Genomic DNA, 26,182 nt, shown 5'->3' with positions numbered 1-26,182 from the left:
AAGCGCCTTATATCCATTATCTTATTAAAATGTCACAACACCCCCACAAACTAGATGCTATTCTTTTGATAATACAGATGAGGAAACTAACTGACTGGGCTGAAGTCATTTTCCCAAGGTCAAACAGCTGCTGGAAGGGAGTAGGACAGAATTCAAACTGGTCTGTCCAAATACAAACCTGCCTTAATTTTTATGCCATGGTGTCTCCATTCGTGCTTCTGCTAGGAACCAAGCTGAGACATCTTAAAGCCTTCCCCACTGAGGAGAAGGGCAACCAAATATTTTAATGAACTCCTTTATCTTCATGCTGGCTTGGTTAATGAACTACCATAGAGCGGGAAGAAGGAAGACAGGGGCAGGGCATATTGTCCTAGTCCTGGGATAGCTGGTCATGAATCATTTTAACATTCCCTTTCCCAAGGGCGGTGGCTTAGCTGAGGAGCTCATGTAAAATTTATGTCACCCCTGGCCACAGTGGCCACCAGGTGTGGCTCTCTGAAATAGTCCCGATGTCAAATCACTTTTTATCAGATTGGGTATATCAGTTTTGGTTTTGGATAATCTGATCTCTAAACTTTTGGCAGGTCTAAGAAAAGGAAGAGCTATGGAAGTTGAGGAAACTGAGCATTGAAGCCAGGAAACCTCTCCTACCCGTTAGGTAACTTTATATGAGTTAGAAAAAGATGTCCCTTCTCCAGGACACTTTGCTGTCATTCACTAGAAATTTTTTATAATAGATATATAAATCTACAGTGTCTACAGAGACAATGGTGCTCTCTTAGATGGATTCCCTGTTCAGTGTACAACCCACACAACCATACCTATGGGCCTTCCCTTCACCTCCTGGGGGCTTATTCAAATAACATTTGCAAAGCACTGCAAAAATAGCCCTCCTGATCACTGTAGATATCTCTTGGCTTTAAATATCCAGATAATGAGCCAATTTCAATTTGGCTCTGAACCATCTAAGAGAATTCCTCCTTACCAACATTAGGTCGATAAATTCCTTCAAGACTGTTGCCACTTTTCTGGTCTTACTAGAAGCATGGTTGTACATGACAGTTGTAGCGCCTCGATTCCAATCAACAATAACCACATTCACGTCTTCTACAGAGAGCAAACCCTCTACTAAGTCCTCTAACCAGGCTGGAGGAGAGCCTGTCGGCCTGAATCCATGGACCACAAAGGTGGTTTTCTTAGTCACGTTCAAGTTCCCCAAAACTGTGGAGTTGATGGCTTGTGCGCAGGTTGGGTTTCTCCTTGTGTAGAGCATCAGCTTCACATTTAGTCCTGTTCCAACCACTGCACTGTGAAAACTCAGTTTGGTAAATGAAGGACATGTTTCATCTGTGTCTGAAAATAAAAATTAGATGGTATCATGACAGTCCTTTCCTTAGATAGACATTAAACAAGAGTTCTGTCTTACACTCACTGGAGTATTTTCCATGTGTCTTACAGTACCTAGCAAGAGGCTGGATCTAGTTGAATGAAGTTTAAACATCATATCTGATTTAGAGTTCATAAGTGGTGTCTTCTTTTTCACTCAGAAAATCATCTTTTGAAATCCTACCCTCTTTTAAGGTATAACCCCAAAGTTACCTTAGTGAAGCCTTCTCCAACTCTCCCAGCCTTAGTTACCGTCTGTCCTTCAACCCAGAACTCCCCAGCTCCTCTCTGTGCCACATTGACAGCACAATGAAGACATTTCCAGGGATGTACTATGGATATTTCTTTATATGGATGTCTATCCCATTAGACCACAGTCTCCTTGAAATGGTGGCTTATGATTAATCTCATATATCCATCACAGTGCCCAGCGCATAGTAGAGGACTTAGTAACTGAATCTACGGGGTCAAAGCATCTTTCCTTGTCCACAGCTCCCAACTGCAGTGGTGGTGGAGAACATGGTGTGCCTGGCTCTACACCTTTCAAACGCATCTGAAACTGTTAACCATGGTGGCCTTTCTCAGGCCTTTCCTTCTTTGCTCAAGCATCATCTTTAAGCATTCCCCCTGCTGACTGGACTCGAAGAATGGCCTTCAAAGAAAGGCTGGGGATGTAAAGAGAACAGCTTAAGACAGCTGAGAGCTTAGAGTTTAGAGAGCTTCCCTGGTGGCTAAGTGGTAAAGAGTCCGCCTGCCAATGCAGGAGACACGGGTTTGATCACTGGTCTGGGAAGATCCCACATGCAGCTAAGCCTGGGCATCACAACTATTGAACCCATGCTCTAGAGCCTGAAACCACTGAAACCAATGCACCCTAGAACCTGTGCTTCACAATGTAGAAGCCACTGGCATGAGAAGCCCAAGCATCCCAACTACAGAGTAGCCCCCTCTCACAGCAACTAAAGAAAAGTCCATGCAACAATGAAGACCCAGCACAGCCATAAAGAAAGAAATAATTTTTTTAAAAAAAGAAGAGTCTAGAGCATCTCATAATGGCAGAAATTGAGATAGTGTTTAAAAACATGTCACAGGGACACAGGAACCAACTGGAAGGGGCTTCCACTGACCAGATCTGGGATAATTTGAGGGCAAAATAATTAAGGACGGTAATGAGTAATAGGCCGCTCGCATGCCACCCATGTACGCAGCACGGCCACACACACAAAAAATTAAGGAGGTTTTGAAATCTCTTACCCTAGAAAAGACATGGTTAAAAATTGAGCCTCAGGGACTTCCCTGGTGGTGAAGTGGATAAGAATCCACCTGGACGCAGGTTTGATCCCTGGTCTGGGAAGATTTCACATGCTGTGGACCAACTACTGAGCCCATGCTCCTAGAGACTGTGCTCTGCAGCAAGAGAAGCCACCACAGTGAAAAGCCTGTGCACCCCCGAAAAGAGTAATGCCCACTTGTAGCAACTAAGGAAAGCTCTTGCAAAGCCACAAAGACCCAGTGGAGACATAAATAAATAAATGAATAATTTTAAAAAGTTGAGCCCCCAAATCACACATCCTTCTTTTACTTTATACTGTCTAGTAGATTGTGCAGTGAGGCCTCCTCACAATGTAAATACTATCTTTTTCTTTTTTTTTCTCAGCTTTATTGAGACATAACTGACAAATAACATTGAGTAAGTTTAAGGTGTATGACATCACTTTATATTATATATACTAAGAAATGATTACCACAATAAGGTTAGTTAACACACTCATCACCTCACCTAGTTACCGTGTGTGTGTGTGAGAAGAGAACATTTAAAATCAACTCTCAGTAAATTTCAAATATACAATACAGTATTTTTAACTACCATGCTGTGTATTATACACCCAGGACTTATTCATCTATGTAAACATTTTCTCCATCAGTTGGCCCCTTTTATTCTTCCCTTCCTGTAGATTGCTTGTCCCAGGAGAACCTGGACTGAAACTTATCTGCTGCTTGTAGAACAAGCCCAACAGTAAACAATTGTCCAGTTAATCATTTTATTGAAGAGTGCCGAAGTAGGGCTGAGCCTGTGGGATGTAGCCATCAGTAAAACTGGGTTTTGCTCCTGGTTGTGTGACTGACTCACCAGCTGGCCTGGGGAAGTTATGCCATCTTTCGCTCTCTACCTACCTGCCCAAGAGAGTTATGTGGTGGATATTAATTATGAATAAGGTCATATTGGGGAAGATAGAGTGCCCTTTCCAAAGAAGGAGATTGCTTAATTACTGTGTTTGTTCATTTTGAGCCAAATGAGCAATACTAGGTCAAAGTGTCATAAAACCACGTATCTGAGTACTTGCAAGGCTCAGAGATGCGTCCTGAAGTTTGGGGTCAAAGCTGTTTTTCAGCAGCAACTGCCAACTTTAATGTCTACAGGATGGGTGATCTTTTTGGCCTGCTGAGTCCTTTCTAGAAGCCCTTAAAGTTGACAGTTACTGAAAGGCAAGAAGGGCAGAACACATAAATATTTATTTTTCACTTGATAGAACCACTGTGACTTCAAGTATTTTTAAATGTCTTAGTTGTGTTTTAATGGCATTGCGCTCTGGAAAAGGCCATTGCTTTTGCTATGTGGATTTTGTCTGTCGCTCTTTTGCTTTTTTTTCCATTGTATTTTCGTTCTCATGCTGGGAAGTTTATAGCCCGCTTTAATTTTTCTGGCAAGAAAAAATTGAGCTCTATAACTTTATATGAAATCCTTTTGTTTCTATTTTACGGGATGTCAGTGTGTGGATTGTAGGTCAGCGGACTACATGCAGAAGTGCTCCAGACGTAGGTATATTTATTCAGATTTAATTATGCTCTACTGTGAACCCCTGGCAAGAAGTTTGGGGCATCTGGAAACTGTATTTCAGACTGTTGTGGAGCATATTTTTAAATTCTGCCATGAATCCGGCTGCTGATCTTTGTCAGAACAGTTGTCTTTCCTTATTGCGCTCCAGTCCTTGCTTGAGTAACTGGAGACAGTGTCTAATGACTTTCTGATATGAATGATGAGGGCATTAGATACTCAGTACTTCTCCTCTCTGATCCAGTGTCTACCTCCTGATTTTTATTAGTTATAAAATTACTTCTAGCTCTTCTGGCGATTACTTTTTCCGTTTAAAAATAAATATTTGAGCCTCTATGTACTGGTATATGACTCAGAGAGAGTTTCTGTTCTATTTAGTGTTATCTATTCTAGCTCCTCCTAATCTACCAAGAAAGATGAGAAAGCTACTGCTCACGTATTGCCTCCTGTATTGGATATCCTCCTTAACCCTTTTTTAAGAACACAAACACAAATGCACTCGCACAAACATACACTTTGGGTTCCCTCTGTCAAAATACAGTCAGTCCTCTTTACTCATGCATTTCATACGTGTGAATTCACCTACTCAAAATTTATTTGTAATCCCCCAAATCAAACATTTCTCACCCCTGCTCTGCATCTCAGTGGTTTGGGTGTGCCTCATCCCAGGGATGCCCACTCCACTCCCTAGGAAGGAGGGCCCCCTCTTTCCCTTTCCCTTCCATGGTTTCTCTCCTCTATCCTCCTCCGTGGTGACAGGTAGACCCTGCCACTTGAGGAAAGGTCAGCAGGGGACCTCTGTTTTGCATTAGAAGGAGAAAATGATTTGGCTTCCACTTTTTCAAAATCCAGCTATGCCAACAATAAAGCTGACACTTTTAGCCACGGGTCAGTTTCTCAGTTAGTTAAAACCCAGAGGAAAGAGGAGTGTGATTGCCACCCACACCTCAGCAGCAGATTGGGAGCCCTTTAGGGCAGAAATTTTATTTTTAATAAATTAAAAAATTACATAATATTTAATGCATATAAAATAGGAATGCAGAATATTTGCAAGTGATAAAGCACAGTAGTAAACACTCTATCTAAAGACCTAAAATAAAACCCAAATGTATTTGTAACCCCTGAAATTAATCATGCACAGACCCGTGCCGAGTGGCAAAACGAAAAATCTGAGTTGCTCCACGCGACACTCTCAGCAGTGGTCAAACACACCAACGCTCTACCTTCTTGTTTCAGCTCTTGCAACAAATGTCCTTTTCCTAGCCTCTGACTGCCACATTTTTTGCTTCTTGTGCCTTTACTTTGTGATTTCTCTGTTTAAAATCCCCCAAACATAGTCCTCAACTGCTGGCTGGAGTTTCTAAACTCATAAAGGCTGTGATGTTACCTTACAGAGAAAATGTGTTACATAAGCTTTGTTCAGCTATGAGTTATAGTGCTGGCCATGAGTTCAATGTTAGCAAGTCAATGATATATATTAAATACAGTGTCTTTAAACAGAAACACATGTAAAATCAGATTATGTATTGATTGATCAGTCAAAAAAAGTGCTGTAACCAGAGGCTCCCCAGAACCTAACCCTTTATTTCCCCTCCGAGCAATGGTCTAGTAACTGCTACCTCAGTGCCTGAGCGCCTTTACAGAACAGGAACTGCCATGAATAAGGAAGGTGAAGTTTATATAAAATTTATCTTCTAGAACTGTATTTCCCTGGTTATGTAGTTTTAGTTCTAGCAAGTACAAGATCATTGCTCACAGTGAGTCCTTTGCCTGGCCTTCTCCTGAATGACTCGCTCTTGCTTTCAAGACGGGCTCCTGGATGGCCCTTCACCCATCCCCAGCTGGGCTCAAGGGATAAGAAACTTGCATGGGGGACAGAACCAGCCTTAGGAATGAGGAACTGCCCTTGATCTAACCCTCACAGGCTCTGGAGCTGGTAGAAACTGTTTATTTTTTCAATAGGACAATTTTATCCTGTTTCTTTTGTTTGATTGTTCCGAGAGGGTCCTGGATGCAGTTTTATTAGTTACAATTAAACTTGACTTTCTTTTTTTTTTTTAAGTTGGATAAGTGTGGGGTAGCTAGTGGATAACATATTCACTGTTATTATTCTCTTCTGTAAGTGAATTCCTTGGCCTAAATGATGCTCTGACTTTATATGCTTTCCCCCAGGATTTATAGATATTCTACTTCCTTCTTGTGTTGAATTCCACTCCATTTTTTCCCTTAAATTTTACCTGTTTCTTCATACCACAAACCTGAAACATTTTTTCCTTTTCTGAAATAACTTCCCCCACTAGCACAGAAGTTCCAAGATAACTAATCTATTTGACCATTTGTCCATTCTTACATTCCCAGTGCCAAGAACAGGGCCTGCTTCAAATATTTCCTGGATAGACGGATATCAATCTATTAACACATTAGTCAGCCATTCAGAGTGATTAATATAAATACTATATAGTGTATGACATAATGTTTATAAAGTAAATGAAGCATGAAATGCATTGTGACTGAAATTATTAGAAATACATCTGCAGGAGACACAGCCTGGGAAATCATATGCAAACAACAATAGGTCGTGCACTCCACCCCAAAGTTCTTTGTTTAAAATTGCTTAAGTTATTAATCCTTTTCCTCTCAGAATTAACACCATTTTTAAAAGAATATATTACATTTATCTTATTTTGGACTATGTTACAAATTAGTTTAAGCTTCTCTAGGGCAGGCACTGCGTTGTTTTTAGTCTAGTAGTGTGTACCCAGCACCAAGCTCAAGAACTTGTCTTGTTGTTGGGCCTGAAATTCTCAGGCACTTTGGAGAGCATGTAAGGAGTAGATACATGTGAATAGCAAATTTGTTACATTGCTTCACCCTCATATAGTTCTTTACATTTTACTTTGGGCTTCTCTGGTGGCTCAGACTGTAAAGAATCTGCCTGTAATATGAGAGACCTGGGTTTGATCCCTGGGTTAGGAAGATCTCCTGGAGAAGGGAAGGGCTATTCACTACAACTGAGCAACTCACACACACACACACACACACACACACACACACACACGCCTTCAGAAAGCAAACCTCGTTATTTCGTTGTTTTGTTACAAAGTCAAGTTTGCTCAGAGGTAGTATTAACAGCTCAGCAGAACATGTTAAACTGGTTTCTAAAGCTTAACCTCTTCTATTAGAGTTTATTTAAAAGGGGAGAAACTTTGCCTTTACTCTTCAGACTACTTTGAAATTCAATCCCTTTGAAATGCCATTTCCTGTTTACAATCGGAAAATTACAGCTGGATGGGTGACGTCTCCCATCCATTGATGAATTCAGACCCTTGTGTACTGCAGGCCTGATTATCATTTACTGTCTTCCTTCTGTTAAATTAAAAGAAACATATTCAAATAGGATGTCAGGAAAAGCTAGCTATCTTCAGAGATAAATTATATGTGCCTGAGATACTTTATTATAATCTAATACATGACCAAATACATGGGCCAAATACATGGCCAAATCCAGCCATGATCATTAGCATATTGTCTTTAGTTGTTTTCTTGGTATAATCAAAACTGAGTGCTTTAACAGTGACCACTGTTCCACAGAGCTGAAAATATTTACTATCTGGCTCTCTACAGAAGTTTGCCAGCTTTGGTCTAATATCTTAACCAAATTTTCCAGGCAAGAATACTGGATTGATTGCCATTTCCTACTACAGAGGATCTTCTTGACCCAGGAATCAAACCTGTCTCTTGCATCACCTGCACTGGCAGGTAAATTCTTGACCACTGCACCACCAGGCAAGCCCTTGCCAACTCTGGTCTAAGGTCTTAACACAAAAACACAACACAATTTTGGAAAGAGCCTAGGTTTTGGAGACAGACCTAGGTTTGAAGTTCAACGCTATTGCCTATGAGTTATGTGATTTCTCTTAATTAATTACCTAACCTCTCCAGGCCTCAGTTTTGCACGTGTAAAATGATCGTAATAATGCCAATCTGTCAGGCAGTGCTTTGCAGAGTCATAGTGAGCCCAAGGCAAAAGAAAAACACACCATGTAAATGTACGCTTTTACATGTGTGTGCTAAGTTACTTCAGTCCTGTCTGACTCTTTGCGACCCCATGGACTGTAGCCCACCAGGCTCCTCTGTCCATGGGGATTCTCCAGGCAAGAATACTGGAGTGGATTGCCAAGCTCTTCTCCCGGGGATCTTGCCAACCCATGGATTCAACCTGCATCTCTTATGTCTTTTGCATTGGCAGGCAGGTTATTTACCACTAGTACACCTGGGAAATCCATACATATTTATACAAGTATACATTTATTTATCAAAATATCCTCCCATATTTTGAACCAAGTGAAGAATAGCCCTTCATTATTTAATCTGTTCATACACTGTGGTCACCTCTTATAATATAAACCACATAGCAAGGAAGTAAGTTGTCACGGAGCCAGAAATGCAGGACAATTAGAAATGATTTTTTCTGTTGTACAATAACACCGACAAGTAAAATGATCAGTAATATATCTTAGTAAAATGTTTGACATTCTTTTCATCATAGATTTGTGTTGATTTTGATCTTTTAAAAATATTGCATTAAAATATCATCTATGCATGATCAGATCAGATTAGATCAGATCAGTCACTCAGTCATGTCCAACTCTTTGTGACCCCATGAATCGCAGCACACCAGGCCTCCCTGTCCATCACCAACTCCCGGAGTTCACTCAGACTCACGTCCATCGAGTCAGTGATGCCATCCAGCCATCTCGTCCTCTGTTGTCCCCTTCTCCTCCTGCCCCCAATCCCTCCCAGCATCAGAGTCTTTTCCAATGAGTCAACTCTTCGCATGAGGTGGCCAAAGTACTGGAGTTTCAGCTTTAGCATCATTCCTTCCAAAGAAATCCCAGGGCTGATCTCCTTCAGAATGGACTGGTTGGATCTCCTTGCAGTCCAAGGGACTCTCAAGAGTCTTCTCCAACACCACAGTTCAAAAGCATCAATTCTTCGGTTCTCAGCTTTCTTCACAGTCCAACTCTCACATCCATACATGACCACAGGAAAAACCATAGCCTTGACTAGACAGACCTTTGTTGGTAAAGTAATGTCTCTGCTTTTGAATATGCTATCTAGGTTGGTCATAACTTTCCTTCCAAGGAGTAAGCGTCTTTTAATTTCACGGCTGCAGTCACCATCTGTAGTGATTTTGGAGCCCAGAAAAATAAAGTCTGACACTGTTTCCACTGTTTCCCCATCTATTTCCCATGAAGTGATGGGACCGGATGCCATGATCTTCGTTTTCTGAATGTTGAGCTTTAAGCCAACTTTTTCACTCTCCACTTTCACTTTCATCAAGAGGCTTTTGAGTTCCTCTTCACTTTCTGCCATAAGGGTGGTGTCATCTGCATATCTGAGGTTATTGATATTTCTCCCAGCAATCTTGATTCCAGTTTGTGTTTCTTCCAGTCCAGCGTTTCTCATGATGTACTCTGCATATAAGTTAAATAAACAGGGTGACAATATACAGCCTTGACATACTCCTTTTCCTATTTGGAACCAGTCTGTTGTTCCATGTCCAGTTCTAACTGTTGCTTCCTGACCTGCATACAAATTTCTCAAGAGGCAGGTCAGGTGGTCTGGTATTCCCATCTCAGATTTCCCACAGTTTATTGTGATCCACACAGTCAAAGGCTTTGGCATAGTCAATAAACCAGAAATAGATGTTTTTCTGGAACTCTCTTGCTTTTTCCATGATCCAGCGGATGTTGGCAATTTGATCTCTGGTTCCTCTGCCTTTTCTAAAACCAGCCTGAACATCAGGAAGTTCGCGCTTCACATATTGCTGAAGCCTGGCTTGGAGAATTTTGAGCATGACTTTACTAGCGTGTGAGATGAGTGCAATTGTGCGGTAGTTTGAGCATTCTTTGGCATTGCCTTTCTTTGGGATTGGAATGAAAACTGACCTTTTCCAGTCCTGTGGCCACTGCTGAGTTTTCCAAATTTGCATTAAATATTAAATGATAGTAAAATATTTAAAGTATCACAGAGTGAAATATTTAGATATTAAAGTATCACTTGTGTTGCATTAAAATATTACAAAAATAAAATATTTTACTGCACTAAAAAAAAAAGTCATAAGTTGACTTATCTTGATTACTATTTTGGTGTCCCTTCCAAACGTTGCACTTGGTGAGTGCCTTACTTGCCACACTCTAATCCCAGCCTGGCTGTCAGGTCTGATGAGAGAATGAGAGAAAATGCCTGTGAAGTATCTAAAGTGTTACATGATACATTGTAGATGCCAAAAAACTAGTAACTATTGTATTTATTTTTCTGTTTATTTATTTGGCTGTGCAGGGTCTTAGTTGTGGCATGTGGGATCTAGTTCCCTGACCAGGGATTGAACCCGGGCCCCCTACATTGGGAGTGCGGAGTCTTAATCATTGGACCACCAGATGTTATTGCTGTTCTCCAGCCACTAAATCTTGTCTGACTCTTTGCGACCGCATGAACTGCAGCATGCCAGGCTTCTCTGTCCATTGCTAACTCCCTGAGTTTTAACATATCTCAAATTTATGTCCTTTGAGTCAGTGATGCCATCCAACCATCTCATCCTCTGTTGCCCACTTCTCCTCTTGCCCTCAGTTTTCCCCAGCATCAGGGTCTCTTCCAATGAGTCAGCTCTTTGCATCAGGTGGCCAGAGTATTGGAGCTTCAGCATCAGTCCTGCCAATGAATATTCAGGGTTGATCTCCTTTAAGATGGACTGGTTTGATCTCCTTGCTGTCCAAGGGACTGTCAAAAGTCTTCTCCAGCACCACAGTTTGAAAGTGTCAGTTCTTCTGCTCTCAGCCTTCTTTATGGTCCAACTCTTACATCCATACATGACTACAGAAAAAACCATAGCATTGACTATACAGACCTTTGTCAGCAAAGTGATGTCTCTGCTTTTTAAAACACTGTCTAGATTTGACATAGCTATTCTTCCAAGGAGCAAGTGTCTTTTAACTTCATGGCTGCAGTCATCATCTGCATTGATTTTGGAGCCCTAGAAAATGAAATCTGACATTGTTTCCACATTTTCATATTTGCTATGAAATGATAGGACTGGATGACCTGATTTTAGTTGTTTGAATGTTGAGTTTTAAGTCAGCTTTTCCCACTCTCTTTTACCTTCATCAAGAGGCTCTTTAGTTCCTCTTTACTTTCTGCCACTTTTTACCACAAGAGAAGTCCCCAAAACTAGTAATTGTTAATGATATTGATAAATTGGGTTAATAGTATTGACCTCATAGGATTATGAAGACTAAATAAGTAAATCACTTAGTATGAGATTTGACATAAAACAAGTGCTAAATAAATTCCTTCCTTCCATCATTTTAGTTTCCTTAATTCAACCAAGGATTTGGAAAAGAGAAGCTTTATTAGCCTGTATACAAGTGAGGTTCTTCTCCCTGACAAGGTAAAACAAATAATCTATTTGGATCATCAACTTGCTCGTATTAAAATAAAGTTGGTCCCTTATTCCTTAGCCATTTAGCCCACTCTAGCATTCCTTTAGGAAATGAAATTCTAAGATCTTCAAACTAACTGATTTGAAAGGACAAGAGCAAACAAGTTCTCCAGGACTTTCTTACTCACCAAAGACAACCCTAATCTAAAAAAATTAATATACCAAGAAATTTACATTTCTTTTAGTTAAAATATCTGAAAACAGGGTCTTCCCTGATGGTCCAGTGGTTAAGAATCCACCTTGCAATGAAGGGGCAGTTGCAAGGAATTAAGATCCCATATGCCTCAGAGCAGCTAAGCCCATGAGCCTCAACTACTAAGCCAGAGTGCCACAGCTAGAGAGCCTGTGTGCTGCAACTTACCACCTGATCCGACACAGCCAGGAAAATAAATTAAGAAACATATCTTTTTTAAAGACCTGAAAATAACCATACTTTACTCTTGTAATTAGAATGTTGATTAGGTAGGTGTTTTTTCACCTTTTTATCAAGCAGGTTTTTTTGGCTAATAAATACCTTTTAGGTAACAAACATGGTTCCACATGCTACAACACAGATGAGTCTTGAAAATGCTATAACATGTAAAAGATGTCAGTCACAAAAGACCACATATTATATGATTCTATTCATACGAAATGTCCAAAATAGGGAAATCTATACAGACAGAAAGTAGATTAGTGGTTGCTTAGAGCTTGGGGATGGGAGGAGATGGAGAGATGGGGTACAGTAAAGGGTATTCAGTTCCCTTTTGAGGTCATGAAAGAGCTCTAAAATTGACTGGTGACAATTGCATATATCTGTGAATATATTAAAAAACACTTTAAATGGGTGGATTGTATGGTATGTGAATTATATCTTAATAAAACTGATTTTTTAAAAATTGCTCCTATAATTTCACACTTTCAGGGAAAGAATAAAAAAAAACAGGGTGGGGCTTCCCTGGTGGCTCAGTGGTGAAGAATCTGCCTGCCAATGCAGGAGACACAGGATCCTGGTCCGGAAAGATCCCATATACCTCAGAACAACTAAGCCTGTGCACAACTCCTGAGCCTGTGCTCTAGAGCCTGGGAACTGCCACTACTGAAGCCCATGCTTCCTGGAGCCTCGTGCTCCACAAGAGAAGCTACTGCAGTGAGAAGTTCACATGCTGCAGAGAGTAGATGCCACTTGCTGCAACTAGAGGGAAAAAAACCCGAGCATCAACGAAGACCCAGTACATGCAAAAATAAAGTAAATAGACAAAATTATTAAAAAAATAAAAGTGAAAAAAAGATTAAAAGTCTTTTGGAGGTGACTGGGCAGAAGTTTCATTTTTCAGTCACAATCAAATCAGGCTCTTCATTTTTCAGTTTGCTTTCTTTCACCTTGGAAACGGAGGTTGACAGACCTCCATTTTCTACCACTGCAGGCTAAATAAAGCCCTGACTTTGGTCAGTCTGTTGGCAGTTGGGGAGTGATTGTAGCTAGCTGTTTCTGTGCACAACAAATTACTCTTATTCTCAGCCTTAGGGACTAAATATAACTATTATTTTGTTTTACCACAGAAAGTTGAGTTAGTTACATAAAATGTCCTCTTGGTTGGAAAGATACATTTTGTTTTTATGCACCAGCTATATTTCTTTAGGCTACAACCAAAAAAAACAGGGAGAAATCTATTTCCCTAGATTGGCTTATTTCGAGTGAGTCTCAGTTGGATAGAAAAGTGTGATTCCTTCAGACTGATCACTGACAACCTCGCTTCCTTTCTGATATAAACTTCCAAGGGATCCTTTGGCTCTGTATTCGCAAGATACACTGCCTTGATGCTAAATGCCCATGCTATCTTGGGGTCATGCTCAGTTCTGGCTTTTGGCTTCTACCTGCCTTTGGAAGAACCGATTTCATCTCCCACGTGTCTGATTGGGGAAAACTCCTACAGAAAGAGGAAACTCCTCATTCACATCCAAAGAGGTGTCTGTGAAGGGAGATGATGGAACTGTAGGCGGAAATACCCCACTGATGAAGCAATTGTGAGTGGGGCAAGAGGACAGAAGGCTCTGAGATTCTATGAGAGTCGACGAGCAAAGACAGGTTCCTATTAAACCTCTCAATATGGCCGAGTCAGCTTATCAAAAGTCAAAGTGTCAATTTCTCTCAGACCCATGATTGGTGAAGTTCAGTTCACTAACCTCCAAACCCCCGTGACAGCAGTGAAATTCCACCTAATTTCACCCTGATGCACCATATCGAGTCAGGAAGTAAAGCAGGGAGGGCTCCGACTCACACTTCTTTCCTGTCAAGTTTTGGGTTCCAAGGCGGGCTCCAGCTCTCATTTCCCCCACCTCTAAACATGACGCAAATGTGTATGAATAACTTCTTTAGAACAGAGGTCCACAGACAGGGTATATTGACTCGATGCTGCCTAAAAATCCTGAGATTCAGACATAGATGAAGGAATACACTGTTGAATATTTTGCCTTCTGGGCAGTGGATGCCAAGTCAGTGTCCAGGACACACAGCCCACCACATGTTGACTGATGGAACCAGGAGCTTTCCAGAAACCCACACCTGAGCACACTCTTAAGCTTGCTTAAAAACATTGTTCTGCAGGAACTTCCAAAAGTCTCAGAAATAAACATCTCTTTAGTCCAGAAATTTTGACTCGGAGAAATTAGAAAATGAGTTGGACTCCTACTTTGAAGAGAGAAGTGGAAGGGGAAGGTGACATGTCCCTACAATGAAATTCTACTGATTTTTTCTTTTTAATCTGAAAAGTAACTCAGTTTATATTTTTTATGCAGAGAACAACACTGAATTTGGCATTAAAAATCCATCCTGAGCCAGACTGAGATGGGTTCACAGTTGGCCAGGGCCAAAATTGATGGAATATCTTTGTTTCTCTTTTATACTGGCAGAGGCAGGCAAGAAAAAAATGGGCTGAATGCCTTCTTCATTGGAAGGATGTCTCTGCTTTTAACGACCAGCTTGAATTTCTTTAGGATATAACCCAGAAAACAAACGAGATGCCAAATTTCCTTACTCTTATCTCTTAATCATGCGCAAAAGATATGCACCTTCATGCTCCACCCCGTAGTCACCTTTGTTTCTCCTGGACACAGGTGAGTCACACAGTGGCGTGCATGCACGCGCACGCACACGGACACACACACACACACACACACACACACACACACGGAGTTATAAATCATTCTGAAGGGAGTTTCCAATATTTGAGGAGATAATTCTTTCTCTGATTTGGCACAAAGGTATTCTTTAGGAAAATATCTACCTAGTTTTGCACAAGTTACTATAGGTCAAAATTTTGATAGCAAGTAACTTTAAAAATTACTTATGAACACAACATTGTACATCAACTATAGTCCAGGATAAAATTGTAAAAAAAATTTAAAAATTTATAACATTTATCAGCCTCTGTTCCTTGAACCACCTGCAAGCTGAAAAGCAATGTGAATTTGTTTAATATGCAGATTCCAGGACCTCACTCCAGACCCACTGAGTCTGGATCTCTGGAGATAGTCTGCATTTTCAACAAATTCCAAAAATGATTCTGGTAGAGTCTGCCAGCCATTGCTCCGTACTCTGGTAAGAGTACGGCCAAAATTCCCATCATGATTTCATGAAGGTTAGAGTAACAAAATAAAAATCTCTGAAAGTAAAAGACTTGTATTCTTGGGATTTCAGAATCACATCTTAATCACTTGCTCATTTTTGGACTGCAAGCCAAGGAAGGGAAAAACAATAGGTAAATGTATCTGTGATTGATAATTTCTGCTTATTATTTAATATCCTCCCTCATGAAAGTTCTCAGATCACGGTTTTGCAGATACTAAGAAGACTGGATTTAGCTTACAGCAATAATTATTTTCCTTCTAGCTATGGATGTTTATCGTGATGTATCTTGATCTGCTTGGGTTCCATTAGGTAGCAGTGGGTCTTGTGGAATGACTTAAAGCAAGACTTTACTGATGAGATAATGTTAAGGAAAACCTTTCCACATGGCGTTAGTGGTAAAGAACCCGCCTGCCAATGCAGGAGAAGTAAGAGACATGGATTCGGACCCTAGGTTGGTAAAATCCTCTGGAGGAGGGCATGACAACCCACTCCAGTACTCTTGCCTGGAGAATCACATGGACAGAGGAGGCTGGCAGGCTACAGTCCATAGGGTTGCACAGAGGCAGACATGACTGAAGCGACTTAGCACGCAAAAAGGCAGGTCAATGGTTACCAGATAGGGGAGGGATACATTGGGAATTTGAGGTTAACTGATACGCAGAGATCTTCTGTATAGCACAGGGACCTATACTCACTATCTTATAATAACTTATCTTACTCATGATTAGTTGCTTAGTCCTGCTCGACTATTTTCGAACCCATGGACTGTAGCCCTCCAGGCTCCTCTGTCCATGGAATTTTCCAGGCAGGAAGACTGGAGTGGGTAGCCATTTCCTCCTCCAGGGGATCTTCCCAACCCAGGGACTGAATCCGAGTCTCCTGTGTCTCTTGCATGGCAGGTAGATTCATTGTAAATCAACTATACTTGGTTTTAAAAATTAAAAAAGATATTTTTAAAAAGGCAGGTCACAAAAAATTAAGTTCCAACTTTGTAACTGAAATATATAATGGGAGACTTGAAGAAAGTACCCACAAAATACCATCAGGTTCTTGTGTTAAGGTTAGTTCCCACTCCCCTTAAGCTATCTCTAAATCTATTTTACTTAAAAAAAAAATTGTGATAATAAACACAAACTCTAAAATGGTGACCTCTCAATTTAAAATATTATCAATATTTTATTTTTTGTTTTTTAAAAATTAATTTATTTATTTTAATCAATTCATTTAAAATTTAATTAATAGATTTTAATTAATTTATTTTAATGTCTCTTTACAATAATTTAATTCATTTATTTTAATTGGAGGCTAATTACTTTACAATATTGTAGTGGTTTTTGCCATACATTGACATGAACCAGCCAGTCTCCTATCTTGAGCCCCACCTCCCACCTCCCTCTCCAAATATTATCAATATTTTAATTTTAACTTACTATTAAATCAACTTCAAAAGCACAAATTAAGAAAAATTTATTATAAGCCTGAAATACTAACAAATAATTTTTCCATTTCCCATTGAAACTATTTACAGGCATATACACAGGATTTTGGCATGATTTTACAACTAAGTTGTAATCTTAGTTTACCTACAAATTTGAGTTCTGCTTTTTTGACTTCTTTTATAATATGACATGTTGTATTATAAACATGCTTGCACATTTCTGCATAGTCTCAGAATTATTTTGAAGGTAACATATATTTTTTTTCTTTTTTTTTTGAAGGTTACATATTTTAAAAAGTTGTTACATTGTACTTTATCCATTCCTGTATGTAGAAACATTTCTGTTGTTTCTAGTTTTGAGATTACAGATGACATAGAATCATCTTTGTATAAAAGATTCTTTTTTTTTTTCTTTTACAAGATATTCCTTTAGAACAAATTCTCAGCAATGGTTTTACTAGTTCAAAGGACATGAACAAACGTTATGGGTTCTAATGTATAACATACTTCCCTTCAGAAAAATTATACCAATCTTCATTACTTAAACTATGTGAAAAAGTACTGGACTTCTAAAAAGCTGAGAAGTGTTGAGCTTTTTTTTTTTTAATTTTTTCATTTAATTTTTGTTACTTTGTTGCAAACATTACTCTGTTAATTTTTATTTATTCATTATGATTAATAATTTTGTATATATGTATGCCTGTAAGTACAATAATTTTAAGTTATCAATATACCAGACACCATTCCAAGAGGCTTTACACATATAAAATCATGGGTTTTTTTTAAATGAAAATAATTTAAATAAACATTTGATGCATGAAAGCTATAAAAACCTACACTGTCTGTAATGGATATTAACGTAAAAATTTTAAATCCCCAGGAAATAAATGATCTTAATTCATAGTAGAAAAGCACAGAAAAATTAACTATGAAAAAAAGCAACACTACTCTAGATTTTTCAGCATATTTCCTTTTTGTACATCAGAACAGGCTAATTGAAAGGAATAATAGTTTCTTTTACTACTGAGGAAAAAGAAAGTCTTTTCAGAAATAGAAGAAGGTTAATCCATATCTTCTTTCCTGAAAAAAAAATAACTGTATGACACTTGGAAAGTCTAGTGAAGGAACTAGGATGATAAAAAGACAGTAGTAGTAAATTTTTTAAAAATAATTAAGAAAACTATTCAATAAATGACTTACCTGATCTCACCAAGCACATCAAACTGAGGAGGAAGTATAATCTCAGCATATGGAAAGTGGAGCCCATGTGTGTCACATTTGTACGAAGGATTTTCTTCCCAGAGTCTTAGCCTCTACACTCAGAGCTTAGATAACTAACCCCGACGATGTGCGGTGACAACAGGAAGTTCCCCAGGGACTGCAGGCAGGTCCCAACCCTTTCAGGGTATGTGACTCCTCCTTTCAATAAAAGGTCAGGTGTATTTCTGCTTGCACAATTTTATGCAGATCTAGAGATTATAATACGTATTTGCAGAATGACGAGTTCAAAATAGTTTCATTCCTTGTGGGTGGTTTATTAGTCGTTTGGCTTGGTGTGTTGAAATCAGGTGTGACCTGAGATATTTTTCCCTTTTGTTTCTGTGAATGAAAGAAATCTGGTGAGTCTTCTGTTGGCCTGTGTATACCAAATTACCTTTTATGTTTATTTACACACTCATTTCTCAGAGGACAGTCTTTAGATTTTATTGTTGTTGCTGTTGTTTAGTCTCCAAGTTGTGCCCAATTCTTCGGGGACCCCATGGACTGTAGCCTGCCAGGTTCCTCTGTCCATGGGATTTCCCAGGCAAGAATACTGGAGTGGGTTGTCATTTCCTTCTCCAGGGGATCTTCCAGACACAGGGATAAAACCCTGCATTGCAGTAGAACTTTTTACCCCTTAACCACCAGGGAAGCCCTAGATTTTATTAAGAACATTTTATTAATAAGTCCAATCATGTACCTATATTTGTAAAAATATGCTTCAGATTAAAAGAAACCTTAAAATGTTTCTATATAGCTTAATTTTTATTTTTTTGCCATTCAGAGTTCCTATCTCTCTCTTAGTTCTTCTTTCTCCTCCCTCTTGTCCCTCTCCTCCACCTCTCCTCCTCTCTTCCTTTTCCTCTCCCCCTTCTCTCCCCTCTTTTCTGTTCTTCTCCTCTTCCTTTCTCTCCTTCTTCAAGAAAAAAATAGATGAAAAAGCTTTAAATAGAGAACTAGGCAAGAATCCATGTACCTCAAAATAGGGAGTAACTAAATTTGTGCTCCATAGCCACAGGGTAATTTAATTCTTCTCTGGTGGAAGAGTTTGCAACAGTTTCTCTGGCTTGTGATGGTGGTCCAAAAAGCTGAAAACTAGATGAACAAATGCAGAAACTACTTAAGAATACATTTACATCCAAAGCATAGGCAAAATCCACTAGTCATTTAACATTGTTTATGAAGTGACAGCATCGGTCATGTAAGTGTATCAGTTCTCCATGTCTGCACCCCATTCCTTGCAGGAAGTAAATTCTAGCAATGCTCTCCAAGGAATCAGAACATCAGAATCACTGGGGATTGTGTGTCACAGGTTTTTCTGCATCACATCTCAGACCTAATGAATGCCAAGATTCCCTACCAGTGGTCTACTGATCTGGGTTCAAGTCCCATGTCTTCTATTCACTAATTGACTAGCCTTAACCAAAGCATTTAAGTTCTCTAACTCTTCATTTTCTCAACTGTAGAATGAAGATGATAAAACTGCACATCTCACCAAGTTGTTTTATGGATTAAATGAGATAGTGTAAACAAAATTCTTAACACCATGGCTCCTACCAAGGTAAGTGCACTCACCACTTGGTAACTGTTGTTATTACTTATCCTCTGCACCTTTCCCTCCCCTCAAAAGTTGAGCTGCACAGTACTGAGAAGGACCATGTGGAGAAGCTCTGTGGGACTGCAGGAATGAAGAGGACATTTTAGCAGTGATGTTTCAGGTGAATAATTTTAGCCATCACTTAAGTCTGCTTTTGTCTTCTGCCTGAAGATATAAACTAAAAATCATAAATAGGAAAACCAAATAAGTGGTGATAACTTTTTGTTGTTGTTTCTTTCCATTTGCAATCAGCTTTACTAACCTGAAAACAACTGCTTCCCAGAACAAATGGGGAATTGTTTCACATTCTGTTAGGAATGTTTTATGGAATGCATTGCCCCTTTTGACTTAGTGAACTTGCCTGATAAATATTTGTTGAATTCCTATCAGTTTTGGTACCATGCCAAGTGTTTATAGTCGGAGCCAATGTACATTTTCCTGGAAACTAGCCAGTTATAGGAATAAGTTTGTCTCTTGGGAGGCCTCTTTGTGTTACTATTAATGATTTTCCTGCTAGGGGCACAGAAGTTCCCCTCACTTCCTAGCTGTGTGCTCCTACTTCCAGCATTCAAAATAGCACAAGAATCAATAGCACTAACCCCTTTTGTAGGGGTTAGTGAGAAACATCAAATATAAGCAAAAAAAAAAAAAAACCAAAGAAAACATTTCCAAAGGATGGGGAGAGGAATGAGGAAAGGCAGAACAGAGAATATCTTTGAGAGGTGGATTACTTCCTTTTCTTGATTGTGGTAGTGATTATAGGAATCTACACTTGTGATAAGATTGCTTAGAACCACTCGCCCCCAACACACGCACAGGCACAAATGAATGCATATAAAAATGGTAAAATCTGGGACTTCCCTGGTGGCCCAGTGGTTAGGGCTCTGGCCTTGCTGGGAGCAAGGGTTGGATCCTTGGTCAGGAAATTAAGATCCCACATGCTGTACTATGCGGCCAAAAAAAAATAATCTAAGTGAGGTCTATGTACTGTACCAAAAGCAATTTTCTGGTTTTGATGACATGATATGTAAGATGCTATGATTATGGGGAACTGGAAAGTATACAAGGGACATCCCTGTACTATTTTGCAGCTTCTTATGAACAGATAATTATTTCCAAATAAAAGGGTTTTAAAAATTCCAAATGATCTGCCAACTCCTAACCATTTGAATGGTACTATTTAGTTTAAGGTATTCTAAGAAAAACCATTGCTTCATTTCTCATCAGCTATTCATCATAAAAATGAATAATGGTTAATTTTCTCAATACTATGACACTGATAAATGACAACTCAAGAACATCAGAATTTTCCTTATTTTCAGTTTAGTATTATGTACTGGCTATTTTTTTAATCTAGAAATCACCTGCTACAGAGAGCAGAGTAGAAAGAGGCAAGCAAGCTTCTGGACAGGAAAAACAGGTATGGAAATGTAATGGGACTGAAGGGAGGTGGTTTTATGACTCTCATTGGCTTCAGCATTTGGAAAGTTGACCTATGTCCCCTCCCGCCCTGCTCTAGGGCTCCAAGTTGGTGTATGACTCACTGTAATGCCCTTTTGTCTTTTCATCTGCATCAGTGGCCCGGCTATTTCTCACTTCAGGTCCAGGTTTGGCAAGATATATCTATTTCTTTGATTCATATTCATTTTATAAGGGCTTCCCCGATAGCTCAGTTGGTAAAGAATCTGCCTATAATTCAGGAGACCCCAGTTTGATTCCTGGGTTGGGAAGATCCCCTGGAGAAGGGATAGGCTACCCACTCCAGTATTCTGGCCTGGAGAATTCCATGGGTTGAAAAGAGTCGGACACGACTGAGCAACTTTCACTTTCACTTTCATTCTATAAGGAGATCATGTTTCAGGCATGCGTGTGTGCTGGGTTGCTTCAGTCATGTCCAACTCTTTTGACTCTACACTAGTCCCATGGACTGTAGCCCACCAGGCTCCTCTGTCCTTGGGATTTTCCATGCAAGAATACTGGAGTAGGTTGCCGTGCCCTGCTCCAGGGGATCTTCCTGACTCAGGGATGAAATCCGTGTCTCTTGCATTTCCCACTTTGGCAGGTGGATTCTTTAACCACTAAGCCACCTGGGAAGCCTCAGAGATCACGGTAACTTTCTCCAAATCCCTGTATTTTTTCATTTCTTCATTCCTTCATTTGTTGAACATTTCTGGAGCTTCCATTAAAAAAAAAATAATAATATTACAAAGGGACTTCTCTGGTGGTCCAGTGGTTAAGAATCCCCCTGCCAAAGCAGGGGACACAGGGTCAATCCCTGGTCTGGAAAGATTCCACATACAACTAGGGGCAACTAAGCCCCAGTGTCTCAACTACTGAGTCCATGCTCTAGAACCCCTGTGAAGCAACAAGAGAAATTATCGCAATGAGAAGCATGAACACAACTAGAGACTAGCCCATGCACAGCCACGAAGACCCAGCACAACCAAAAATACACAAACTTTAAAAAATAATAATCAGGGAAAAATAGGAGATGGCTCCTTCCCTCAAGGAGACACATTACTACCACCAGCAGCTCCGCCACTGCTACTACTAAGCCTCACGCAGGAAGTGTCCTCTGAGCTGAATTTCAAAGACTAGGTAGTAGTTCAAAGGTGAAGAAGGAGGAGCCAAGGTATTCCAGGCAGAGGGAATGAACTTGGAGGCATAAAGAAGTGTGGATTGAATGTTTGGTGTATATAAAGTAACAATAAAGTAATTTGGAGATAGGAAACGATGAGGGAATTTGAAGACAGGTTGTGAAGAACTTTTTATCATGCTTAGGATATTGGAATTTTGTCTTCAAAACAGTGGAAAGCTAGATTTTTTTTCTTCTTCAACTATTTATATGTTAATATATTACTATTATATAATAATGTTACAGGCAAAAACCAATTCTGACTCCATGTTGAAACTGTTTCTTCGACTTGCTTTTGTTGATTTTGTTTTTTTTTTTTAATTAATTAATTTTAATTGGAGGTTAATTACTTTATATTGTAGTGGTTTTTGTCTTACATTGACATGAATCAGCCATGGTGTACATGTGTTCCCCATCCTGAGTGATTTTGTTATTATAATTATACCTGATTGTCTGCCTTAGAGAACCCTGCCCCTCTACTGGACTGTTAAAGTGCCTTTGTTTAGAAGCCTGTCCAACTGTAGATGGCAGGAAGGAAGAAATTAATATACCCCCTGACAGAGGCTTAGGGCTTCCCTTATGGCTCAGATACTAAAATATCTGCCTGCAATGCAGGAGACCTGGGTTCCATTCCTGGGTCAGGAAGATGCCGTGGAGGAGGGTACAGCGGTATAGCAATCCACTCTAGTATTTTTGCCAGGAGAATTTTATGGACAGAGAAGGCTACTGTCCGTGGGATTGCAAACAGTCAGATACAACTGACGGTGTTTTTACTTTGTTTCCTCACCTCCCCACGTCTCGGATCTGTAAAAGAACCTTTAATCTAGACCCCGACAAGATGGTTATTTTGAGATATTAGCTGTGAAAATAAGAGAAGCTAAAAGCAAAGGAGAAAAGGAAAGATATAAACATCTGAATGCAGAGTTCCAAAGAATAGCAAGAAGAGATAAGAAAGCCTTCTTCAGCGATCAATGCAAAGAAATACAGGAAAACAACAGAATGGGAAAGACTAGGGATCTCTTCAAGAAAATCAGAGATACCAAAGGAACATTTCATGCAAAGATGAGCTCGATAAAGGACAGAAATGGTATGGACCTAACAGAGGCAGAAGATATTAAGAAGAGGTGGCAAGAATACACAAAAGAACTGTACAAAAAAGATCTTCACAACCCAGATAATCACGATGGTGTGATCACTGACCTAGAGCCAGACATCCTGGAATGTGAAGTCAAGTGGGCCTTAGAAAGCATCACTACGAACAAAGCTGGTGGAGGTGATGGAATTCCAGTGGAGCTATTCCAAATCCTGAAAGATGATGCTGTAAAAGTGCTGCACTCAATATGTCAGAAAATTTGGAAAACTCAGCAGTGGCCACAGGACTGGAAAAGGTCAGTTTTCATTCCAATCCCAAAGAAAGGCAATGCCAAAGAATGCTCAAACTACCGCACAATTGCACTCATCTCACACGCTAGTAAAGTCATGCTCAAAATTCTCCAAGCCAGGCTTCAGCAATATGTGAACCGTGAACTTCCTGATGTTCAAGCTGATTTTAGAAAAGGCAGAGGAACCAGAGATCAAATTGCCAACATCCGTTGGATCATGGAAAAAGCAAGAGAGTTCCAGAAAAGCATCTATTTCTGGTTTATTGACTATGCCAAAGCCTTTGACTGTGTGGATCACAATAAACTGTGGGAAATTCTGAAAGAGATGGGAATACCAGACCACCTGACCTGCCTCTTGAAAAATCTGTATGGAGGTCAGGAAGCAACAGTTAAACTGGACATGGAACAACAGACTGGTTCCAAATAGGAAAAGGAGTACATCAAGGCTGTATATTGTCACCCTGTTTATTTAACTTATATGCAGAGTACATCATGAGAAACGCTGGACTGGAAGAAACACAAGCTGGAATCAAGATTGCCGGGAGAAATATCAATAACCTCAGATATGCAGATGACACTACCCTTATGGCAGAAAGTGAAGAGGAACTCAAAAGCCTCTTGATGAAAGTGAAAGTGGAGAGTGAAAAAGTTGGCTTAAAGCTCAACATTCAGAAAACGAAGATCATGGCATCCGGTCCCATCACTTCATGGGAAATAGATGGGGAAACAGTGGAAACAGTGTCAGACTTTATTTTTCTGGGCTCCAAAATCACTACAGATGGTGACTGCAGCCGTGAAATTAAAAGACGCTTACTCCTTGGAAGGAAAGTTATGACCAACCTAGATAGCATATTCAAAAGCATAGGCATTACTTTGCCAACAAAGGTCCGTCTAGTCAAGGCTATGGTTTTTCCTGTGGTCATGTATGGATGTGAGAGTTGGACTGTGAAGAAGGCTGAGCACTGCAGAATTGATGCTTTTGAACTGTGGTGTTGGAGAAGACTCTTGAGAGTCCCTTGGACTGCAAGGAGATCCAACCAGTCCATTCTGAAGGAGATCAGCCCTGGGATTTCTTTGGAAGGAATGATGCTAAAGCTGAAACTCCAGTACTTTGGACACCTCATGCGAAGAGTTGACTCATTGGAAAAGACTCTGATGCTGGGAGGGATTGGGGGCAGGAGGAGAAGGGGGAAGACAGAGGACGAGATGGCTGGATGGCATCACTGACTTGATGGTCGTGAGTCTGAGTGAACTCTGGGAGTTGGTGATAGACAGGGAGGCCTGGTGTGCTGCGATTCATGGGGTCGCAAAGAGTTGGACACAACTGAGCGACTGATCTGATCTGATCTGATCTGAGCCTGCCATTTTCTTGCTCAGCCAGATTTCCCAAGTAAAGTCGTATTCCTTGCCTCAACATCTCATCTCTGGGATTTATTGGCCTACCATGCAGGAAGAAGAGCAGGCTTGGACTTGGTAACAATAATCCAAATATAATAAATAATATTTTATGATCCTATATAATAATGTGATAAATTATATAAATATTTAATAATATATTTGTGTAACATTATTATATGAATTTTTTGGTAGTTTGTTATAAAACAAGAAGGAAAATATCTACATACTACTTTTCTGGCCTAAGAAGTATTTTTCATGGAATTGAGCTCTTTGGTTTAGAAATCATGACTCCCTTGAAAACAACTTGTCAAACAAAAGCAGAGGGAGCTCAGCTCAGTCATTTCAGTAACTACTTGATTTTGGAATGCTGCTCAGAACATTTCAAGGAGAGATTGCTCTAGCAAGACCTGTATGCACAATGGCAAGACATAGGCAAAATGCTTTTTACTTAGTAAAGTTCATGAAAAAAAATTTTCTTTTTCAGAGGAATGTTCAGCATTTCAAGTCCATTGGTACCATGTTTTATAGATTTACTTGAACCTTAAACCATTGTTTTATTTTATTTAAAAATTAAAAAAAATTTATTTGGCTGTGTTGAGTTGGTTGCAGCACAGGTGGTCTTTGTTGTGTCATACAGGATCTCCTGTTGAGGAGGTGCAGGGACTTTCTAGTTGTTACTCTCAGGCTTGGTTGCTCCACAGCATGTGGCATCTTAGTCCCCCGACCAGGGATCGAACCTGTGTCCCCTGCATTGCTTCCCTGGTCGCTTAGATGGTGACGAAATCAGCCTGCAGTTCAGGAGAACTGGGTTCAATCCCTGGGTTAGGAAGATCCCTGGAGGAGGAAATGGCAACCCACTCCAGTATTCTTGCCTGGAGAATGAGGAGCCTGGCAGGCTTTCATGGGGTGTTGCAAAGAGTTGGACATGACTGAGCAACTATCACTTCCTCCCCTGCATTGCAAGGTGGATTCTTAACCACTGGACCACCAGGGAAGTCCCAAACTGTTCTTTTAAAATACTGTTATTAGAGTCAGGTTTTGTTATTATTTATTTTTAATTAAAGGCTAATTGCTTTACAATATTGTGTTGGTTTCTGCCATACATCATGTTTTTATTTTTATTCAGCTGGCTTCCCAAG

General features: G+C 39.9%; 1 protein-coding gene across 2 annotated transcripts in view; it reads right to left on the bottom strand.

Annotated features, from left to right (window-relative positions):
• Positions 1–18,352, bottom strand: part of LIPH (lipase H) — a 53,811-nt gene extending 35,459 nt beyond the window's left edge. For both annotated transcript variants that reach the window (XM_055568831.1, XM_055568832.1), the window contains exons 1-2: positions 17,972–18,352; positions 986–1,353 (exon numbers count right to left, since the gene is read on the bottom strand). In XM_055568831.1, the coding sequence (XP_055424806.1) occupies positions 986–1,353; positions 17,972–18,038 (435 nt within the window). In that variant the 5' untranslated portion in view covers positions 18,039–18,352. The remainder of the gene's footprint in view (positions 1–985; positions 1,354–17,971) is intronic.
• Positions 18,353–26,182: the final 7,830 nt, after the last annotated feature.

This window comes from Bubalus kerabau, chromosome 2 (assembly GCF_029407905.1).
Source record: "Bubalus kerabau isolate K-KA32 ecotype Philippines breed swamp buffalo chromosome 2, PCC_UOA_SB_1v2, whole genome shotgun sequence".
Classification (NCBI taxonomy): Eukaryota; Metazoa; Chordata; class Mammalia; order Artiodactyla; family Bovidae; genus Bubalus; species Bubalus kerabau.
This window is presented reverse-complemented; position numbering and strand designations above follow the sequence as displayed.